Source organism: Choloepus didactylus, chromosome 7, assembly GCF_015220235.1.
Source record: "Choloepus didactylus isolate mChoDid1 chromosome 7, mChoDid1.pri, whole genome shotgun sequence".
NCBI classification, from domain to species: Eukaryota; Metazoa; Chordata; class Mammalia; order Pilosa; family Megalonychidae; genus Choloepus; species Choloepus didactylus.
Window position 1 is genome coordinate 138,090,171 of NC_051313.1, and position 21,942 is coordinate 138,112,112.

The 21,942-nt window shown below is 40.5% G+C and overlaps 1 protein-coding gene across 5 annotated transcripts in view; it reads right to left on the bottom strand.

Moving 5' to 3' along the window:
* The window catches only part of JARID2 (jumonji and AT-rich interaction domain containing 2), a 243,329-nt gene that overhangs the window by 80,126 nt on the left and 141,261 nt on the right, over nucleotides 1-21,942 (bottom strand). For 4 of the 5 annotated variants that reach the window (XM_037842110.1, XM_037842105.1, XM_037842107.1 and 1 more), the window contains exon 3: nucleotides 20,118-20,259. The exons of the other annotated variant lie outside the window; for it this stretch is intronic. Coding sequence is in view for 2 of the 4 variants with exons in the window: in XM_037842105.1 (XP_037698033.1) it covers nucleotides 20,118-20,259 (142 nt within the window). In the remaining 2 variants the exon portion in view is untranslated. The remainder of the gene's footprint in view (nucleotides 1-20,117; nucleotides 20,260-21,942) is intronic. 5 annotated transcript variants of the gene reach the window in all.

Consider the following 21,942-nt stretch of genomic DNA (forward strand, 5'->3'; position numbering starts at 1 on the left):
AGAGGGTGGAACACATTCCTAGGGAATTGGGGAGAGCCTGGCTGCCACCACACTGTTCTGAAGGGGTTGAGCGTGTGCCCCGGAGATGGAAGGGAATCCGGGAGCTGCCCCGATGTTTGAGGAGGGTGGGGCCGAGAAGGTGGTCTCCGCAATGTGTGGGTATGTTGGAGCACTCACCTAAGCGTTTGGAGAGGAAAGGGCTGCTGAAAAGGCCCTTAGGAAGGTTTAGGCTTCCACTCTCTCAAGCCCCAAGGATGCAACGTTGTTCTATAAATGACTCTCAGACTCTGAAATCTAATGAAGTCTGTCCTGCAGGTTTTAGGAACTGTTTTGGTCCTGTTAACCCTGTTTTCCTTACTGTTTCTCCTTATGGCAATGGAAATGTTTATCCTATGACTGTCCCTCCTTTGTATATTGGAAGCATATAACTTGTTCTAAGTCCACAGATCCAAGCTAAAGGAAAAGTATGCCTTAGGACTGACCACATCTATATTTGATTTTGATGGGATTTTGTGCTTAACTTTTGTTACTGAAATGATTTGAGTTTTTGTGATATTGTGATGGAATGAATGTATTTTGTATTTGGAAAGATATTGTCATTTTGGGGTCCAGGGGGTGGAATGTGCCGGTTTGAATGTATTGTGTCCCCCAAATGCCATTATCTTTGTGCTCTTGTGGGACAGACATTTTGGTGCTGGTTAGATTTGCTTGGAATGTGCCCCACCCAGCTGTGGGTGGTGACTTTGGTGGGATACTCCCATGGAGGTGTGACCCCACCCATTCAGGGTGGGCCTTGATCAGTGGAGCCATATAAAATATGCTGACTCAAAGAGACTGAATGGAGTGCAGCTATGAGTGACGTTTTTAAGAGGAGCAAGCTTGCTAGAGAGGAACATACCGGGAGAAAGCCATTTTGAAACCAGAACTTTGGAGCAGACGCCAGCCATGTGCCTTCCCAGCCAAGAGAGGTTTTCCGGACGCCATTGGCCATCTCCAGTGAAGGTACCCGATTACTGATGTGTTACCTTGGACGTTTTGTGGCCTTAAGACTGTAACTGTGTAGTGAAATAAACCCCCATTTTATAAAAGCCTATCCATCTCTGGTGTTTTGCATTCTGCAGCATTAGCTAACTAAGACAACGGCCGAGTGAGACACCTCAGGCCTCCATCCCCATACAGAAGCTTTGAACAACCAGCAAGAACTGACAGAAACATCTCTCCCAAAGCTCCAGAAAACAGTTAAAGGACTGCAGTATCAAAGTCAAGGAAAAAGCAGTAGGATATAATAGCACGCTGGCTGGCCCCAACTCCACTCATAGTGCAAATCCCTGGATCCTGGGTACAGAGAGAGCTGCATAACCCTTGTGCAATACTGGGAGCATGTTATGTCTGGCCCAATCTGTCTGGCAGTGACCTGAGGGACTCGTCATCCCAGAATTTGCCCTACATGTACAAGGAGCTAACAGAGCTCTCCTACAGAATGCTATGGGAGAGCAGTCAAGTAGCTGCCTGGAGCAAGAGACTGCTGGCTTTGGACATATAGTGCAGTGCCCAGGAATGTGAGGAAACTGCTTCCTAGGGAAGAGGGGACATTTGTATTCAGGTAAACAGGGAATTTCTAGAGCCACACACATGTCCAGGACAAGACACATGCGCAAAAACAATCAGGAAGGCTCCTAAGATTTGACCTAGACCTACGGTCTAAATTCAGATGGCTAAGCCTTAAAAGAGAACACTCCAACAGGTCAATCTACAAAGACTGGGAAAGGTGTTTTGTTTTCCTTCATTTTTTGTTAGCAACTGGCATTCAAGTAAAGCTCTGTCATAACACTAGCTGGATACAAGCTTAAGGAACAGATGTCTCAGAATCTAAATTCCAGCAATAACACATTAAAATATCAAAATGTCCAGGTTTTGAACAAGAGATTACAGAATATACAACAAAACAGGAAGCAATGGTCCAGGCAAAGGAGAATATTAAAGCCTTAGAAACCATGAATGAGGAGGACCAGACCCAGGACATATCAGACAAAGAGCTTTTAACAACAGTCCTAAATATGCTCAAAGTGCTAAAGAGAAACAAGGAAACTGGACAGAACAAAAAGGAACAAAAGGAAATCAAGTAATCTGTGGATAAACACAAAGAGAATATCAATAACAAGATAGAAATTATGAAAGGAACGACACAGAGCTGAAGACCACAGTAACAGAAATTAAAAATTCCCTGGAGTTCAATAGCAGATTGGAGCTGTCAAAAGAGTCAGAGAACTTGAAGATAAGAAAAACTTGAAGATAAGAAAACTGAAATCATCCAATCTGAACAGAAAGAGAAAAAAGGTGAAGAAAAGTAAACACAGCCTGAAGAACCTGTGTGACACCATCAAAGGCACCACAATAAACAACTGTGGGAGATTCAGAAGGAGACGAAAGAGGTTTCAAACAAATAGCTGAAAACTTCCCAAATTTAACAAAAGATATGAATATACACATCCAAGACACTCAACAAACTCCAATCAGAACCATGCTGCAGCATATTATAATCAAACAATGCCAAAGACAAAGAGAATTCTGAAAACCCCAAGAGAAAAGCTACATGTCACATACAAGGGAGCCTCAATAAAACTAAGTACAGATTTCTCATCAGAGTACATGGAGGCAAAAAGGCAGAAGAGTGACATAGTTCAAGTGCTGAAAGCCAAAAACTGCCAACCAAGAATTTTATATCTGGCAAAAGTGTCTTTCAAAAATGAGAGAGAAATTAAGGCATTCCTAGATGAACAAACGCTGAGGGAGTTCATCACCCTTAGACCAGCCCTAAAAGAGCTTTGCAGGTTGAAAGGAAAGAACAATAATAGACAAGAGATCAAAGCTTCATGAAAAAATAAAGATTTCTGGTCACGGTAACAACAGGAATAAATATAAATGCCAGTACTGTTGTGTTTTTACTTTGTAACTTTTTATCCACAACAAGATCTAACATAACTCTACTAAAAGAAATAGAAGGGGACCTTAAAAGACGGAAAAATATTCCATGTTCATGGATAGGAAGGCTAAATGTCATTAAGATGTCAATTCTACCCAAATTCATCTACAGATTCAATGCAATCCCAATCAAAATTCCAAAAACCTACTTTGCAGACTTGGAAAAGCTAGTTATCAAATTTATTTGGAAAGGGAAGATGCCTCGAATTGCTAAAGACACTCTAAAAAAGAAAAACGAAGTGGGAGGACTTACACTCCCTGACTTTGAAGCTTATTATAAAGCCACAGTTGCCAAAACAGCATGGTACTGGCACAAAGATAGACATATAGATCAATGGAATCGAATTGAGAATTCAGAGATAGACCCTCAGATCTATGGCCGACTGATCTTTGATAAGGCCCCCAAAGTCACTGAACTGAGCCATAATGGTCTTTTCAACAAATGGGGCTGGGAGAGTTGGATATCCATATCCAAAAGAATGAAAGAGGACTGCTACCTCACCCCCTACACAAAAATTAACTCAAAATGGACCAAAGATCTCAATATAAAAGAAAGTACCATAAAACTCCTAGAAGATAATGTAGGAAAACATCTTCAAGACCTTGTATTAGGCGGCCACTTCCTAGACTTTACACCCAAAGCACAAGCAACAAAAGACAAAATAGATAAATGGGAACTCCTCAAGCTTAGAAGTTTCTGCACCTCAAAGGAATTTCTCAAAAAGGTAAAGAGGCAGCCAACTCAATGGGAAAAAATTTTTGGAAACCATGTATCTGACAAAAGACTGATATCTTGCATATACAAAGAAATCCTACAACTCAATGACAATAGTACAGACAGCCCAATTATAAAATGGGCAAAAGATATGAAAAGACAGTTCTCTGAAGAGGAAATACAAATGGCCAAGAAACACATGAAAAAATGTTCAGCTTCACTAGCTATTAGAGAGATGCAAATTAAAACCACAATGAGATACCATCTAACACCGGTTAGAATGGCTGCCATTAAACAAACAGGAAACTACAAATGCTGGAGGGGATGTGGAGAAATTGGAACTCTTATTCATTGTTGGTGGGACTGTATAATGGTTCAGCCACTCTGGAAGTCAGTCTGGCAGTTCCTTAGAAAACTAGATATAGAGCTACCATTCGATCCAGCGATTGCACTTCTCGGTATATACCCAGAAGATCGGAAAGCAGTGACACGAACAGATATCTGCCCGCCAATGTTCATAGCAGCATTATTCACAATTGCCAAGAGATGGAAACAACCCAAATGTCCTTCAACAGATGAGTGGATAAATAAAATGTGGTATATACACACGATGGAATACTACGCGGCAGTAAGAAGGAACGATCTGGTGAAACATATGACAACATGGATGAACCTTGAAGACATAATGCTGAGCGAAATAAGCCAGGCACAAAAAGAGAAATATTATACGCTACCACTAATGTGAACTTTGAAAAATGTAAAACAAATGGTTTATAATGTAGAATGTAGGGGAACTAGCAGTAGAGAGCAATTAAGGAAGGGGGAACAATAATCCAAGAAGAACAGATAAGCTATTTAACGTTCTGGGGATGCCCAGGAATGACTATGGTCTGTTAATTTCTGATGGATATAGTAGGAACAAGTTTACAGAAATGTTGCTATATTATGTAACTTTCTTGGGGTAAAGTAGGAACATGTTGGAAGTTAAGCAGTTATCTTAGGTTAGTTGTCTTTTTCTTACTCCCTTGTTATGGTCTCTTTGAAATGTTCTTTTATTGTATGTTTGTTTTCTTTTTAACTTTTTTTTTCATACAGTTGATTTAAAAAAGAAGGGAAAGTTAAAAAAAAAGAAGAAGAAAAGAAAGAAAAACAAGGAAAAAAAAAAAAGATGTAGTGCCCCCTTGAGGAGCCTGTGGAGAATGCAGGGGTATTCGCCTACCCCACCTCCATGGTTGCTAACATGACCACAGACATAGGGGACTGGTGGTTTGATGGGTTGAGCCCTCTACCATAAGTTTTACCCTTGGGAAGACGGTTGCTGCAAAGGAGAGGCTAGGCCTCCCTATATTTGTGCCTAAGAGTCTCCTCCTGAATGCCTGTTTGTTGCTCAGATGTGGCCCTCTCTCTCTGGCTAAGCCAACTTGAAAGGTGAAATCACTGCCCTCCCCCCTACGTGGGATCAGACACCCAGGGGAGTGAATCTCCCTGGCAATGTAGAATATGACTCCCGGGGAGGAATGTAGACCCGGCATCGTGGGACGGAGAACATCTTCTTGACCAAAAGGGGGATGTGAAAGGAAATGAAATAAGCTTCAGTGGCAGAGAGATTCCAAAAGGAGCCGAGAGGTCACTCTGGTGGGCACTCTTATGCACACTTTAGACAACCCTTTTTAGGTTCTAAAGAATTGGGGTAGCTGGTGGTGGATACCTGAAACTATCAAACTACAACCCAGAACCCATGAATCTCGAAGACAGTTGTATAAAAATGTAGCTTATGAGGGGTGACAATGGGATTGGGAAAGCCATAAGGACCACACTCCACTTTGTCTAGTTTATGGATGGATGAGTAGAAAAATAGGGGAAGGAAACAAACAGACAAAGGTACCCAGTGTTCTTTTTTACTTCAATTGCTCTTTTTCACTCTAATTATTCTTGTTATTTGTGTGTGTGTGCTAATGAAGGTGTCAGGGATTGATTTAGGTGATGAATGTACAACTATGTAATGGTACTGTAAACAATCGAAAGTACGATTTGTTTTGTATGACTGCGTGGTATGTGAATATATCTCAATAAAATGATGATAAAAAAAAAGATCTAAAAGCAAATACATAAAATAAGTTTTGAAAAATCAGTGGCTTTGGACTCAATATATAAGCATGTAATCTGTGACAAGAACTACATAAAGGGGGGTAGAAGAATATAGTTTGTGTATACTATTGAAGTTCAATTGGCCTCAAAGCAAACAAGAGTGTTGCAGATTTAGAATGTTAAATTTAAGCCCCAACTACAAAGAAAATATCAAGAGTACACAGGCTCATAGAAACAGAAATTAAGAGTACAGGTCGCCATGGGTGGGAATGCTAATTAATGCATTATAGGTGTCGGGTTTCCATTTGATGAGATGGAAAAGTTTTAGTAATGGAAGGCTGTAAGGGTACCACAATATTGTGAATGTAATTAATCCCAGTGAATGGTATGCTTCGGAGTGGCTGAGATGGAAAAGTTTATCTTGTATATGTGTTCTCACAACTGAAAAAAAAAAAAAAAAGGGAGAAAGAACGAAAAGAAAAAAACAGTTAAAGGGACAATGACAATGAAATGCAATCCCAGATGGAATCCAACAAAAAAGGAGGAAAAGGCTCAAAGGGACATTCTTTGGACATATGAAAATACTGGAATACAGACTGTACGCTTTATATCAATGTTAAATTTCCTGAACTTGATAACTGCGCTTAAGGTGGTTACATGAGTGAAAAGGGAACAAGGAGGGGACAGGAAAAATGTGTTTGGGGGTGGAGGGGCGGTGGTAATGAGAAGGAACACTCTATTCCATCTTAGTGAAAACAAGGTGTACTGCTTTTAATCGAGCTGCTAAGCAGTCAAGTGAGGTAGCATCAAGGAACTTCACAAGAGGCATGTCTAACAACCCCACATAAATACTCACATGTGAACCACAAGTGACACAAATAGCTGCCGTCTCCTTTACAAACGAGGTGAGTCCAAACCTTAAAAAGACAGCATCTACTGCCTTTCGTGTAAAACGTCTGGAACTAGTGCCTATTTCATCAAAAAAGATTTATGATAAAACATTTCCAGGAGGGTCAGGTACCACCAAAATACATCAGTGAGTGGCTTAGATTTGTCTTTTTGGGGTGTAAAAGATAAGGAGTGCAAAAGCATGTGACAGAGACATTCATATTGAAAAGACTAGAAAGATCTGTGCTACAGGAGGAAGGAAACTGGTACCCAGCCATTTCCATAGCAACCACAAAGCATGGGAGACAGTAATTTGCATGGGAGGTGGAAGTGATATCCCTACAATTTGATCTCTGAGGTAACAGAAAGGAAATGGCGTCAGGAGTAATAAAAGTGCCTCAAGTGAAGTTCTAACCATTTTCTTTAAACAAATAAAATGTGGCAGAAGTCTATGTGACACCAAGAACCATGCGCAAACAAACTACAGGGCCAGAGGTTCATTCCTACAAGGGTCTAAGAATTTGCACCAAAGAATGACCAATTAAACTAGGCCTATTTCTTCGATCTTCAGCCTGCAGAGGACACCCCAGCAGGTCCGTGGCCATTCCTTCCTTCCTGCCAATACACACCAGAATTAGCCTCTGAGATGCGTTAATGCAGAAGGCCTGAGTATCCATAAAGATTCCCCTAGACAGAACTCCACATCTAGAGGAAAAAGGACTTAAAGAAAGGAGCCCAGTTTCACTAATGAAAAAGCTTAATGTTGATAATTACTTTCTGGAAATGCATATTAAGCTCTTAAAAAAAAAAAAAAAAAAAACCGTCAGCAGCCACAAAGAGATGCCAGAAAGATTTCTCTCTCCTCGTATGCCAAGGTGCTGTCACACAAATTCCACTGCCTGATGTACCCCCCCACACACACACACACGTGGAAATTCTATGATAACTTCAAAATTGAAGACAGTTTATACTATAAGCCTTTTGAACAAATCAACCCTCTAAGAGCTCTGCTGCTGGTATAACCAAAGGAAGCTAATGCCGTCAATTCAGTGAATACTGATTCAGTGCTACACACGTGATGGCTCAGATTGATCTGGGTGCTGGTCCTGGAGCATACCAAGCTCCCCAGTGCTGAGACACATTATTTCAATCAATTTTAAAAACCACCTGGGTTGTTGGTCATTTCAAGTCTGCCTAGTCTGCATTACAGGGCTCAACCACACCACAGTGCAACTGCAGGCCTGTCAATAGGTTTCCCATATCCAGGAAGGGGTAGGGGATAAGTGCCACGCACACACTACAAGTGATTCCTTAAATCAACTAGGAGAATGTGGTGTAAGTTCTGAGGATCCCTGCCAGACAGAAAACTGAAATGGGACCTGATTTTTTCCACAATGAGCATGTGTACCCTTTCAAAATATCAACTCTCCCTCTTGCCTCAAGCTCACCGGCTTGGTAAAGAAACGTCAGTAAATAAATCCTGCCCTCTGCCAGCCCTCTTGTGACATCAATGAGATGAAGAGAATGTCTGGGAGGCACACGAGGCTCTCCGGAAGAAAGCTGCTACCGAAGCAGAAAGAACCACTTCACATGTCAAGGCTGAACCCCCAAAGAAGGATTAACCAAAGGCTCAACCTCATCAACTCCAAGCCCCTTCTGCTCTACAAGTCTCAAGCAGCTGTCTCATTCCTGGGCAAACAGCCCAGCACTCAATATGTCCACCACATCCAGCTCTGGGGCAGGTCCAGTCCCAGGCATTGGGCCTGACTCCCTGCAATGTGGTATGGGGCTGAGAAACCTGCTGCCAGCAGCCCACACCATGATCTGTCAGGAAATCAAAGAGCCGTAAGTCACCAACAAGATTCCATCATGGGTCTAGAGCTTATCAAGAATAAAGGCTTCTCCCCCTCCTGTGCCCTTACTGCCCCTCTCCCTACAGAAGGAAAAACCCCCTTACTGAAGGTGTCCCAACAGCCCCAGACACTTCCCTAGTCACCCCACCTGTGTTCCCACAGACATCCCACTGTCGGCTCAAACGGCTTTTGAGATTATCTGCTTTTCCATTTCGTCTCCGTAGAATGGAGGTTTCCTGTAGCACAAACTTAGGCTTAACCAATTATATTTACATCTACCCCAGTCCCTGACAAATTATTAACACACTTTCATGGGGCGGGGGGGACACATCACACCCACCTACACTCCGTCCTGGAAAGCACACTCCTCTGAGAGCTAAAAGGGGATCACTCTGCCCACCCCTCAGAATCTCAGGCCACTCAAAAAAAATCCTGGAATCCCAACTCTTATTTCTCTTTATCATCACCACATCACAGTGCTTCTTCGCTGATTCACCGAGCATGAGGCGCAACCATTTACTCCGTCTTCACCATATGCAGAGAGCAACATCGCTAGAAAACTAAGTTCTCTGTTTCTCAATTTCCTCACATATAAAACGGGGTTGACAACAAAATGACCTATCTCTAAAGGTGTGCTGTGAGGATTAAATGGGTTAATATATATAAAGCATTTAGAACACACAGAGGGAGGAGAAACTGGGATTTGAACCTGATCAATGATTCCAGAATCTCATCGATTTCTCCTTTCTCCTGATTTCTAATCAAGGGACTAGTAACAATGTGCCAGAAAAGCATGTTCCACTCAAACCGTCTAATTATGAAGACCACTCAAGAAAAAGGACCTCTGGAGTCATCTGCAAATCAAGACAGGCAAGAAGAGCCTTAAGATCAGGAGGTAATCAAGCACGGAAACACACTAGTCTACACCATGTGCCTTTATGCAACTCATGGACCCAGAACGACTCATATGCCACAGCCTTGGAAGGCGGCCTGCCTGTCCCCTGCAAGATGGCCCCAGGGAAAGACAGTTTGGTCCAGAGCAGGTTTCTCCTCTCCTGGAAGATCAGGAAGCTCAGAGAGTAAGGGTCTGATTACTGATTCTGGGGATACACCTACTGAACAATGTCAGGCAAGAGAGGAGGCCAAGAATTTAGGCTCAGAATGCTAAGAACACATCCTGGCCCCACTGCCTAGGAGGAGAGAAAGTTATCACTAGGGAAGGAAAGTGAAGTAACACAAAGGCTCTCCAAGAAGAGGAGGTTCCTTAAGAAAAAAGGAATAAGGAGACAACACCCAGGAAGAGGCAACCAGAAAAGAGGCAGCAAGATACCAGTAACGTGCAGTCAGAGATGCAAGGGTCCTGTCCTTATGTTATTCATAGGGAGCCCCCACCATGGCCCTAGGAAAAAGGTGTCAGTAAGAGCCAAGTGGAGAATGGAATTGCGGGCAGCAACCTTGCCTCCAACACCCTCATCCACTAGGCTACAGTACAGGCACTTAGCCAAGGGTATCGTCCTGCATGAAGAGGCCCCTCTCAGCTGTGACTTGCCCGCTCTGAGAACTGCTGCACCATTCCTCCGCATTCACCGCCCAGTTCCAACCTCTTCCCTCTACAATAGCAAATTCTGCACTTAATATTCACATGTTCCATCACTACAACCCAGAACCCCATTCCACTACCACCCCCCACCAAATCACCCATTTGGGAGCCAGGAATTATGGAAAAGAGGTACTTGCGGAATTCACAGTTCTCAGAGTTAAATGTTTTCCCCTCTGTCATCTTCTTTACCCATTCATTTGTATTTTTTGCCTTTAAAAACATTTTTTCTTCATTATACATCCCATAAAATTAGGGCAAGAAAGTGCAGCCTAAGTGCTGTTTACTTGGATATATAATTTGTACCACTGAAGTTGCCCTGAGGACTTAAAAATCACCCTTCACTAGATATAAATTTTTCCACATTTGGTTTTCACTATTAGGCTGGTTTGGATATATCATATTCCCCCAAAAGAGCCATGATCTTTTAACCCAATCTTGTTTGGTGGAAAGTTTTGATTGTTTCTCACTCAACTGTAGGTAATACCTTGGATTAGATTATTTCCAGGGAGTTGTTACCTGCCCATTCAGTATGGGTCATAACTAAATCACTGGAGTCCTATAAGAGCTCACAGACAGAAGGAACTCAGTGCTGCAGGTGAGAGACTTTTGGAAAAATGTTTGAGAGCCAACAATGATGCTTAGAGATGCTAAGAGATGACAGGCTGACTCCCCCCTACGTGGGATCAGACACCCAGGGGAGTGAATCTCCCTGGCAACGTGGAATATGACTCCCGGGGAGGAATGTAGACCCGGCATCGTGGGACGGAGAACATCTTCTTGACCAAAAGGGGGATGTGAAAGGAAATGAAATAAGCTTCAGTGGCAGAGAGATTCCAAAACGAGCCGAGAGGTCACTCTGGTGGGCACTCTTACGCACACTTTAGACAACCCTTTTTAGGTTCCAAAGAATTGGGGTAGCTGGTGGTGGATACCTGAAACTATCAAACTACAACCCAGAACCCATGAATCTCGAAGACAGTTGTATAAAAATGTAGCTTATGAGGGGTGACAATGGGATTGGGAAAGCCATAAGGACCACACTCCACTTTGCCTAGTTTATGGATGGATGAGTAGAAAAATAGGGGAAGGAAACAAACAGACAAAGGTACCCAGTGTTCTTTTTTACTTCAATTGTTCTTTTTCACTCTAATAATTATTCTTGTTATTTTTGTGTGTGTGCTAATGAAGGTGTCAGGGATTGATTTAGGTGATGAATGTACAACTATGTAATGGTACTGTAAACAATCGAAAGTACAATTTGTTTTGTATGACTGCGTGGTATGTGAATATATCTCAATAAAATGAAGATTTAAATAAAATCAGTGAAATATAATAAGAAATTTGGTTACTTTAAAAAGTTGGGTTATATGTAATTTTTACTTTTTCTCATTGAAACTTTTATATGTTTTCCAAATTTTATTCAAGGAGCATATATTTGTGTTGTAATCAGAAAATAAACAATAAACATTATTTTTACTGTTATCTCTAAAAAAAAAAAAATTTGTATTGTTGATATTATACCTTTGCATCATGCTCTTAAATGGCTTGGCATGGCACCATTACCAATGTTATCTGTATTTGAAATTTTGATATTTTGTTCACCATGGACTTTTTGCATTACTTTTGATTTTTTAAAACCTTGCATTCAAATACTATTTCCTGAGTTTTTTGGTGCCCCTTAAATTTGGGGCCCAAGGTAAATGCCTCACTATCCTTCCCTGCTTTAAAACCTGAAGCACACTTTTTCACTTTAATTATTATTCTGGTTATTTTTGTGCGTGTGGTAATGACGGTGTTGGGGACTGATTTTGGTGATGAATGTACAACTATGTAACAGTACTGTGAACAATCGAATGTATGATTTGTTTTATATGACTGTGTGGTATGTGAATATATCTCAGTAAAATGAATATTAAAAATATATATATATGCCCTATCTTGAATTTCTCTAATTCAAATAAAGCCACATTTTGGCTTTTAAAAGCTAAAAAAAAAAAAAAAAAAAAAAAAGAGATGACAGGCTGAGTTTGTTCTGGAGAAGCTAAGAGAGACAAATCCAGAGACATTTTGTAGGACGCCATTTTGAAAGGCAGGAACTGAACACAATCCAGGAAAAGCAGCTGCCAGCCACGTGCCTTCCCAGCTGACAGAGTTTTTCTGGACACCATCGGCCATTTTTCAGTGAAGGTATCTCTTTTGGATGCCTTTGTTTGGAAACTTTTATATCCTTAGAACTGCAAATTTGTAACTTAATAAATCCCCTTTATAAAAGCCAAAAAAAAAAAAAAAAAAAAAAAAAAAAATCACCTAGACCATAGCTTTCCTTCCTCTGATAAAGGACTAACTGTTCCCACCTTTAGGCCTTGATGGGGGGTGCAGGAGCACGGAGAGAGGAATGTCTGGCCCCTTAAGAGACTGGAACAACATGCAAAGGTTTGATTTATAAACCAAAATCTAGCTATGTAACTAATAATCTAATAAGCATTTAAAATTCCAATACAGGAAGGGGGGAATCTCCCATGAAAAATTTTATGTGCAAACTGTCATGTTTATTTGAGCAGCTTCCTTTGTCCTGCAGAAACCCTTTGTCAGCCTTTATTTCATGCAGAATGTGGGTAAGGGTATTTCGTGGGGTATCTGGGTAAGGGGAGGTTCCTCTTTCATAGAGACAACCAGCTTCCTGTGTTACCTAAGGGGACTTGGTTATCGTAGAGGTCTGAATAGCAGCCCCAGAGATTTTGCTGCAGGGAAAGAAAACCTGAACATGAATGTGGGGTGACCAGCATGTGCTACCCTGCAGTGAACAGAACACACGTGTACCTCAGCCAGCAAGGACCTCTAAAACAATCAGAAGAAATGCTATTCTACTACAGAATCTAAACCAGGACCCCGAGATCCTCAGATTCACCTTGGTGGCCATTTTTATCTGAAGAAAACACTTAAGATCAAGGTTAAGGAACAAAAAGCTAAGAGATACAAACTCCCCCTCTCAAACCTGTAATAGCAGAGAAAGGTGAAGCATATTCACAAGCAGGTGCTGTGGCGTGAGCCAACACTTTTACCCCCCACCACTACCACAAAAATTTCGGTTAAATGAATGGAAAGTGGAATAAAAGAGAATTCTCCCATAAGGGGAGAAGACTACGACACTAAAACCAGAGTAATCACAGATCAACTTGGAAGAGCCACCTGAAACAGAATGGTCAAGGAGGTCCTAATTCTTCTCACATCTGAATGAACCTCTCTCCCCAGGTACCTTGTACACAAAAACCTGACCTATAACCTCTAAAACTGCAGAACTTCTGTTCACAGAGGATTCCAGAGACAAAACATGTTTCCAAATGTGAAATGATCAAGATAAGCTAAAAGAGAATCCATCTTGGTCATGAAGCTCACTTCAGGGGTAAGGTCCATACATGGTTGTGGACATCTGAAAACTATGACCACGGTTGTTGCATAAGACACCATTATTAATTTTGGTTGCTGCAAGCAAAAGTCAGAAAGAAAATTATGATATTCAAGGAGCTCTGAAAAAAAAATTAAAACTTTCAAAAATTTTCTCTATTCTATCTACTGATTTACACACGGGGGGGAGGGGGGATATATGTATATATATGTATGTGTGTATAAATATATACGTATGTATATAATTTTCATTTATTTCAAAAATAATGGGCAGAGCAGAAACTATTTGGTTTTATCACCGGCTGTACACAGATGAAATCCAGCCATGGTCCAACTCATCAACCCAGGTGCTGGGCCAAAGGGAGCTGTCAGCCAAAAAGAAGGGCCCTTTAATAAGTTGTTCAGGTGGCAAATGAAAGGCAACCATTCATCCTTTTGAAGGTGACATGGTGTAGTGGAAGGGGGCAGGCACTATAGACAAGAGGACAGGGATTCAGGTCCTCATTCTGCTATTTATCAGAAAGAGTTTACCTTAGCTGTAAAACAGGGATAATAAAATATTACAAGTATCTCATGAGGATTAAGGTAAAGATTTATTATTAGCACAATATGCATTTGCTAAGGAATAGTTATTGATAATGGGCAGATGCTGCTGGAGACAGAGGTCCTGCAGCTTCAGGGACGGGATTTCTAAGAATCATATGCTTATTGGGACTGAGCTTTTTTATTTACAGGACAATCCCCTCTTTATTCATTTTGAAATTTTCTTTTTCATTTTGGGTAGGGGCTGTTCACTCTTGTCTTTTTTAACAACTAACAAAACTGAATGACAGTTTAGGACTTACGACTGAGATAAAGGGCAAATATAGCAGCTACATTTTCTGGTGTTATTTCCCTGCCCCACTCCCCCAATACAACATTCAAATAGGAACTTCTGCCCTAGCCAAGAAAGAATTCACATGGACAGGAGTCACCCTCCCGCCTGAAACAACTGAAAAACCAGGCAAAACACTGACAAATCACACAACAAACACTGTGATCTGTGAGAGATGGGAAACAATGAAGGCTACAGCTTAACGCCCTGAGAGTATTTCTAGACCACGGCTTAGGGAGAGAGAATTCAAGGAAAGCCTGAGGAGCTGAGAGTCTGAGGAGGCTAAGGTGAACCGAGTCTGCAGGACAGAGTACTACAGAGGTGAGAACACCACAATGAAATAACTCTGGGGATTTGCAGAAGGTGCCTTTCAAGTGTTCAGCTGAGTACTGACCTGCACTTGGGTAGTTTTAACAAAAAAACTACACAAGAGAAAGTACCTCCACAAAGGATTAGAAGGAACTGACCCTCTAACAGACCAGCAAGAGCGCCTATTTCTACCAGCTGAAGTGGAAAACATAATTCATGAGACATCAGGTAAAGTACTCAGGAGGGTTTTGCCTGAATAATGGGAAAAACTTAACCTTAAACTAAACACTGCTATTGAGATCCTAAAGTTTATAAGCAAGATGCAAGGATGAAACAATTTCCTGGTAACTTAACTATGCCCCAGAACAAAGCTCAAAAATATTTACAAAGATGCAAGAGTCCAGCAGCCTAATATCCATAGAAAATTACCAGGCACACAAAGTAGCAAAAAAGTAAGAACCACAATGAGAAGAAAAAAAGGGGAAGAAAAAAATTGATCAATCTGAACTAACCCAGAAATTACTTAGTAGACAAGAACATTAAAACATCTATTACAAATTGTATTCCATATAATCATACCAGCCGACTTACGAGAAACATGAAAACTATACCACTGATGCATTGTTGAAAATATGTAAAAATTACCTATATTAAATTTTTAAAATTGTAATATGAGTAGTGAATGCTTAAGGATTTTCTCTCTTCTTGAACAAACCCAATTTCTAATAGCTCATACTGCCAAGTAAGAATTCTATGCATCTGAGCCTATTTTCCTTCCAAACTGGGAGGTTGGAAAGTATTTTCCGCCAACAAAGTAACCCAGAACAGAAGAATAAGGAAAACAGTAATACTGACATTTCAGCTGTGAAAGGAACACCTGTTAAAAGTGTGCAAGAATTCTGACCATTTTTAACTTGTTTTCATACCCAGAATCTAAACTGTATTAATGGCATCCCAACTCTTAAAATAATTCTTTACATTCAAAATTCAATTTACTTGAACAGGACAAACTATCTATGAACTGAGTAAGTCCCACAGTAGCAAAGGCCTAACTGAAAAACAGCAGCTCTTTGACAAAAAGAAAACAATTATTCTCCCTCCAGAGGCAGCCTGTACTTTTTTTTCCAGCAGTTCTTTAGTCTTTTGGAGTCGGTGGTTAGCATACAAGAAGTCCTCCACACTTGAAAAAAAAAATTTTGTCAGGTGGCTCTATTTTATATAAGCTATCAGTATTGAGTACAACAGGATAGCAGCCACTCCCAAAGGAAGTAATGACTATGTGTCAGCCAAAAAGGAGAAGAGCAGAGATGAAGAGCAGAGATGGAATCTGCTCACCAAACCCACCTTCAAACCACAAACTCACCCACTAGTGCCTGTTCCAAACATGCAAATACCTGGTCACACCACCCTCTATGGAAGAAATTCACACTCTACCACAAGGATCCTTCCTGTGACTCAGTAACTTCAAATGAAGGACACACGCCCACGCTTTTCCATTTGCCTATAGACTGCTGCGATGGGGCGCCATGGAGAAAATAAATAAATCACAATGTGTGTATAAATCAAAATCCCTGTCAAACATGCTTGTCTCCAAAGTAGCAATTCATATCTTAAATACACAGATGGCTAATCAATGCTAACACCAGTACAGACACCTACGAGCTCTGCATGAACTGTAATGAACATTTTTCTACCTATACCCTACACTCACCCAATAAAAGATAAAGTAAAATAAACACGCACAGTTTTCCTATACATTTAGGTGACCAATTCAAATGACCCCTTTTGGACCATGCACCTTAGATCTTCAATTTACTTACAACTAAAACTATGGCACCACTAGCTCTTTTTGGGGTGGGGGTGGGAGTGGGGTGAATAACTTCTTTTCAGCTAGCCAAATATAATCCCCACCCCCATAACCATGATTCCAAAGCGTTTCTCATAGTCTGCCCACACCTGCCATAATGGCCTCTGCAAACACCAAGGGCACAGGGAGGAAACACACATTTTGCAAGAGCAAACAAGTACAATGGCATGATCAATGCAAAGCAGTAGAGGGTAGGAAACTAGGCATGGCCACTATCAAATGCAGAAGAGCTGATCAAAGGCTGAAAGCTCCAGAACTTTTCTAGTCTGTACATTAAAAAAGCTACATTAACATATAATAATAAAAACTCACCAACCACAATAATCAAAAAAAAAAAAAAAAATTAATACCAAGGGAACTAAAAAAATTCAGCTCTCAAGGTGAGCTGTGCACTGCACCAGGGCAGAGTCCTTCCTATCTTCATTGACTGCGCCATCCTCTGTCCATCTAATAAATAAGCAGAGTTTCTAAAGTAGGATTGACTTCCTTTTACCAAGAATGATTTAGATGGTGACCTTTAAATGGTTAGGTTTAAAAAACAAAGATACCTGTCCCTTTTTGAGGGCATGTGCCTCCTTAAAGAAAAATACTGAGGGAAAGAATTATTGATTTGAGACAAATACAAAATCTTGTAGAACTATGGATTCTTCCACTGCTTTCTTTCTGCCAAAAAGATCCCCAACTTCAAGTAAGAACAATGGTAACAAGCATACGGGGCATGACATAGCTAAGGGGGTTTACCACAGAAATATAAAACTCCTTAAACACAAGGGCTATTATACCCGAAGATTTAAAAAGACATATTACAAGTATCATGTAACAGAAAATACAATCACTTCAATTTTACAAGTTGGAAAGTCAGACTGGCTAAGGTCAGAACAGAGGATGGCATCAATCTCTCCCACAGATTTTTATTTTTTTTATAAGAAAGAAGTCAAACACAGGAATTTCCTTGTCCTCCTCCTCTCTATTGAGCAAGACAAAATACACAGTAATTAATCCTACAAACATCTACCTAAAAAGCGGTGCATTGCAGGAGTTACTTTCAAGTGTACAAGAACAGCCAACCATTGGCATCAATTCTAAAAAACAGAGAATGCTTTTTCCAAAGCAAATATGTATAACTTGGTCTTGGGTTTTTGGGGGTTTTTTTTGGATTCAGTGTTTTGTCCCAGAAAGTCCAAACACCAAATGAGAATTCAAATGGCCAATCTTAAAACATGCTCTAGCTATATACGTATAATGGTAAGTACTGCCATCTAGTCAACAAGCCACCCAATGCTTGATTCAACATATCAAAACCACCACCACATATGGTTACTCTGGGCTTGTCTTGTCATCTTCACCAAAGACAGCACATTCTTATTAGAAACAACTTATTAGAAAACATACAATATAGGTAAAGATGAAGGAAGGTCAAACACTGCAGTCTGAAAAGAGAACACCAACATAGCTCCAAGAATTCAGATTCTAATTATCCATCATCTTTCAAAAGGCAGGGTTCATACCAGATGTACTAAATACTAATGACGAATCAAAACCAATAAGAAATTAGAAACCTAAAGTATTAATTTAAAAGCTATCCTGTATTGCGCACTTGCTATGGACACCACACCACTGGAAGAAATGTGTTCCCTAACCACACAACCTGTTTGAAAGCTAGAAAGCCCTGTTCCAGTACTCAGGGAAACCCCAGACCAGCCTCATCTGTAAATCCTTAATCCACACACATCCCTGATGGATTTCTCTACTAAAGCATCACCATAAGGAAATAGTGTGGTGCTACAAATCCTTAATTCAGTAAGACAAGATTTTTGGAACAGTAATAATTGAAGTAGAGTCGCTTTGTTAAGTCTTCCTTGGTGATACAAGCTCTACCAGAACAGAATTTCTCTTTTCCATTTCCCTGGAGAAGCAAAGTTCAATGAATGCTTTGCACAGAGCTACCAAGCATCATTGGGGACAAACAGCCACCTGCAAGCAAAGGAAGCTGACTGATCACACTCACGTGCTGACTCATATGCTCAAGGTACCACAGCCAGAGGTGAGGCTCAGGGCCAGCCACAAGCCTAAAGGAGCAGGGGCAGTTATTTCACACCACACTCAACAATGGGGATGCCAGATGCATGAATGTTCGTTCACAGTGAGAGGCATGGGCAGGAGTACACATTTCAGTGTATCTACTGATACGATTTTTTACATATTCTTGAAATCCCCCTCATATGATGATTAATCTTCAAACTGTGGGGCAGGTGAGGAGACTGGAAGTTATGGAGTATTTTTAATATAACAGGATCATCAGTGAGACATTCGCCCAAGGGTCTTTAGTAGAATATGTGAAGCCCTCTACACTGGTAGATCATCTTCCTTATGTATGCTTTCCAAGTATACTAACAGCAAAATCTAATGACATCTTCTAGACATGATACTGAAGATTAAGAGAAGATGAGGAGATGGAAGTCAGCATATAGTCAGGGTACTGTGGGCTATTTAAACAGAAACACTGTAAGACGGAGGAAAATAAGACTTGGAACTATGCCCCTCAAATTTCAGTTTTAAGGATTTCTTACATCTATACATGGCTAATCTTGTTCTCTTTTAATTTTCCATTTTACTCAGTTCTTCATTAGATACACACATCAAGATAGTCTCTGAAAAGAACTGTTAATTCTGCAGAATGAATAAATAGAGGACGACGCCAGGGATTGTTTTCTGTCCATTCTCCAAACACTCAAACTAACAGATTCTAAGAAAAAGTAATCAACCGAGTCACCCAGGAAAATATTAAGTATATGACTGGAAAAAGAACAAAATGAGATACAAATTCTAAAGGGAAAAAAATTAAAGTAAATAACACATGAGATATGCAATAATGCAGGTACTAGGTGAGAGGTTTTTAAAACCTCCAATTTAAAACATTATTATAGAATGTCATTGCCATTGTTTGACCAGGAAATCAACAACTCTTATCAAAAACTACCATAGCTAACTAAGCTCCTTATCAAGCAATCTTAAGCATTTAGGAAAGTCATATACAAACAACTGCTGATAAATCCACAACTGCTAACTTGTTTAAGAGCCAATGGATTAAAAACATCCACAATTTAACTTTTCCTTTCCTACAAGGGGAAAAAAAACAAACTCAGAAACAGCACATTTAATTCTTAAAACTTTCAGAACTGTCTCTTTTCAGTGGCGAAAGACCATCTAACATACTTCCTCAGGATTACTACTCAAGAGAATCAATCAATTAAGATTACCAGTTAAGGCAGGCAGGCACTACAAGCTGGCAACTCTTCGGCCCATCCTTACGGCAGGAACATGTTATGATTGGTCCACAGGATCTTTCTGTTTATTTTTAATTTTAATTAGAGAATATTTAAAGATTAAGGTATTTCATTAGAAAATCCAGAATTCTGGCTCCTCTAGTAAAATCAGGATATTGGGTGAGTGGGCTCACAGTCCCCTGTGACCAAGTTGCACCTGAGTATGCAGTCCCTGGTTTAAGGTGTCAGTTTTCAGCCTTGGGTACTAACCTTTTCCTCGACGGCCCTTCTTCAAAATCTGAAGAACTAACATCGTTGCTAGTGGAGGACACTTGGGATGCATCGTCCTTCTCATTCTCTGACTGTTCTGATGCTGGTCCTAATCCCTTAGACTGGCCATTACCAAGGAGCCCTACAGATGAGAAAAGGGGACAAACACTTAAAAAATACATCAGGAAGCAGCACTTTACCACAGTTGTCCCTAGGCAACAGCTGATGGAGACAGACAAGGATTTGGATAGAAGAGGATTAAAAAGCACATATCCACTTTGAATAGGGAGAAAAGTTTCCTCTCATCCTACTTTAGACCCTTTAGGAGAGAGAAATGCCTAACAAGGAAAAAAAAAACTCAATAGTAGGAAATTAAGCAGAAATTTTAGAACATAATATGCTTTAGGATTCTTTTGTAAAGTATATAAACAGCTTTTGGGGGTGGAAAGGAAGAAGACATCTCCTAAAAGACATCTTATATATTATCAAATCTAACTAGTTATCCCTGAATTAAATATGAATTAATTACTCTAGAAAGACTGAAATTATCATAGTTATAAATTTCATTTGTACGAGACCTTTTTGGACTTGCTCTCTGGAACCAGTACTTGCCACAGACACAAAAGCTTTAACTAGAAATCCTATTACACAACTTGCTCTTCACAACAATCCATCAGATTAGACTCTAACCTGGACTGGCCTCTGACCAATGCCTCTGATCTATGCCACAATGCAATGGCGGGAGAGTTGTGGGGATCCTGGCAGTGCTTTTACTAATTAGAACAGAGAAAGATCCTGGCAAAGGGGCTGCCGGCCCTCACAGGGCTTGAGAAGCAGTTACTGACAAGTATTATGGCAGTATCTTAGCAAGCAGCAAGGCCACACTGATGGGTGACAGCTGAAAACATGGCTCCTGCACTTGCACTAGAGCTCCAGATTTAATTACGGTGACTGGGCCCCACTGTCCATTGGGCAGTGGCAGTAATTCCAGCATGTATCTGCTGATCCACAGCTCCATGGGGTTTTGTCCTTGCAGCCAAAATTCCAGCGAGGTCTTCTGATTTTTGCTATTCCTGCCCCTTGCACCACTTTTCCCTGTATTAAATTGAATTCCCTGTATTAAATCCCTGAGGGGTTCCTATGCAACAGCTGATGGAGACAGACAAGGATCTGGATAGAGGAGGATTAAAAAGCACATATATATAGAATTAAAAAGCACACACAAAGAATACAGTACTCTGTATATTTGATAAAATTTCTTAAGGAATGTAGTATGCTACAGGAACACCCTAGGACCTGGACTGTTTATGCATCTATTTCCCCAGTCATCCTTTTTTACATCATTTTCAAGTATAAGTAATAACATACTCTGGTGCAGTATGTTGTGGAGAGCAGCCACCCAAACTTGAGTGTGCATCAGACTCACCTTGATAACACAGTCTGATGATCCCACTCCCAGAGTGTCAGAGTCTTACAAATTCCCAGGTGATGCTGCTGGTCCAGGGACCACATTTTGAGACCCCTGGTGTAGAGAACAGCAGGGTCCAAGCCAACAAGAGAAAATAATAGGCATCATAAGCCACTATAAATCTGTGGGCAAGTATGAATTAAATTCCAGGGAACTAAAGGAACTTGCACAATCTATTACAATAAAACTCACCATAAAGTATCAACAAAGTTCTGTTTGGAACATGCTTCTACCTTTTATCAATCTAATTTTGTGAAGGCAACAAAGGTCTGCTTACAAAGCATGTCACAAAGCTAATAAGGAAACTATGGACTAAAAAAAATTAACACTGACATGCATACTTTTTCAAACCTAACA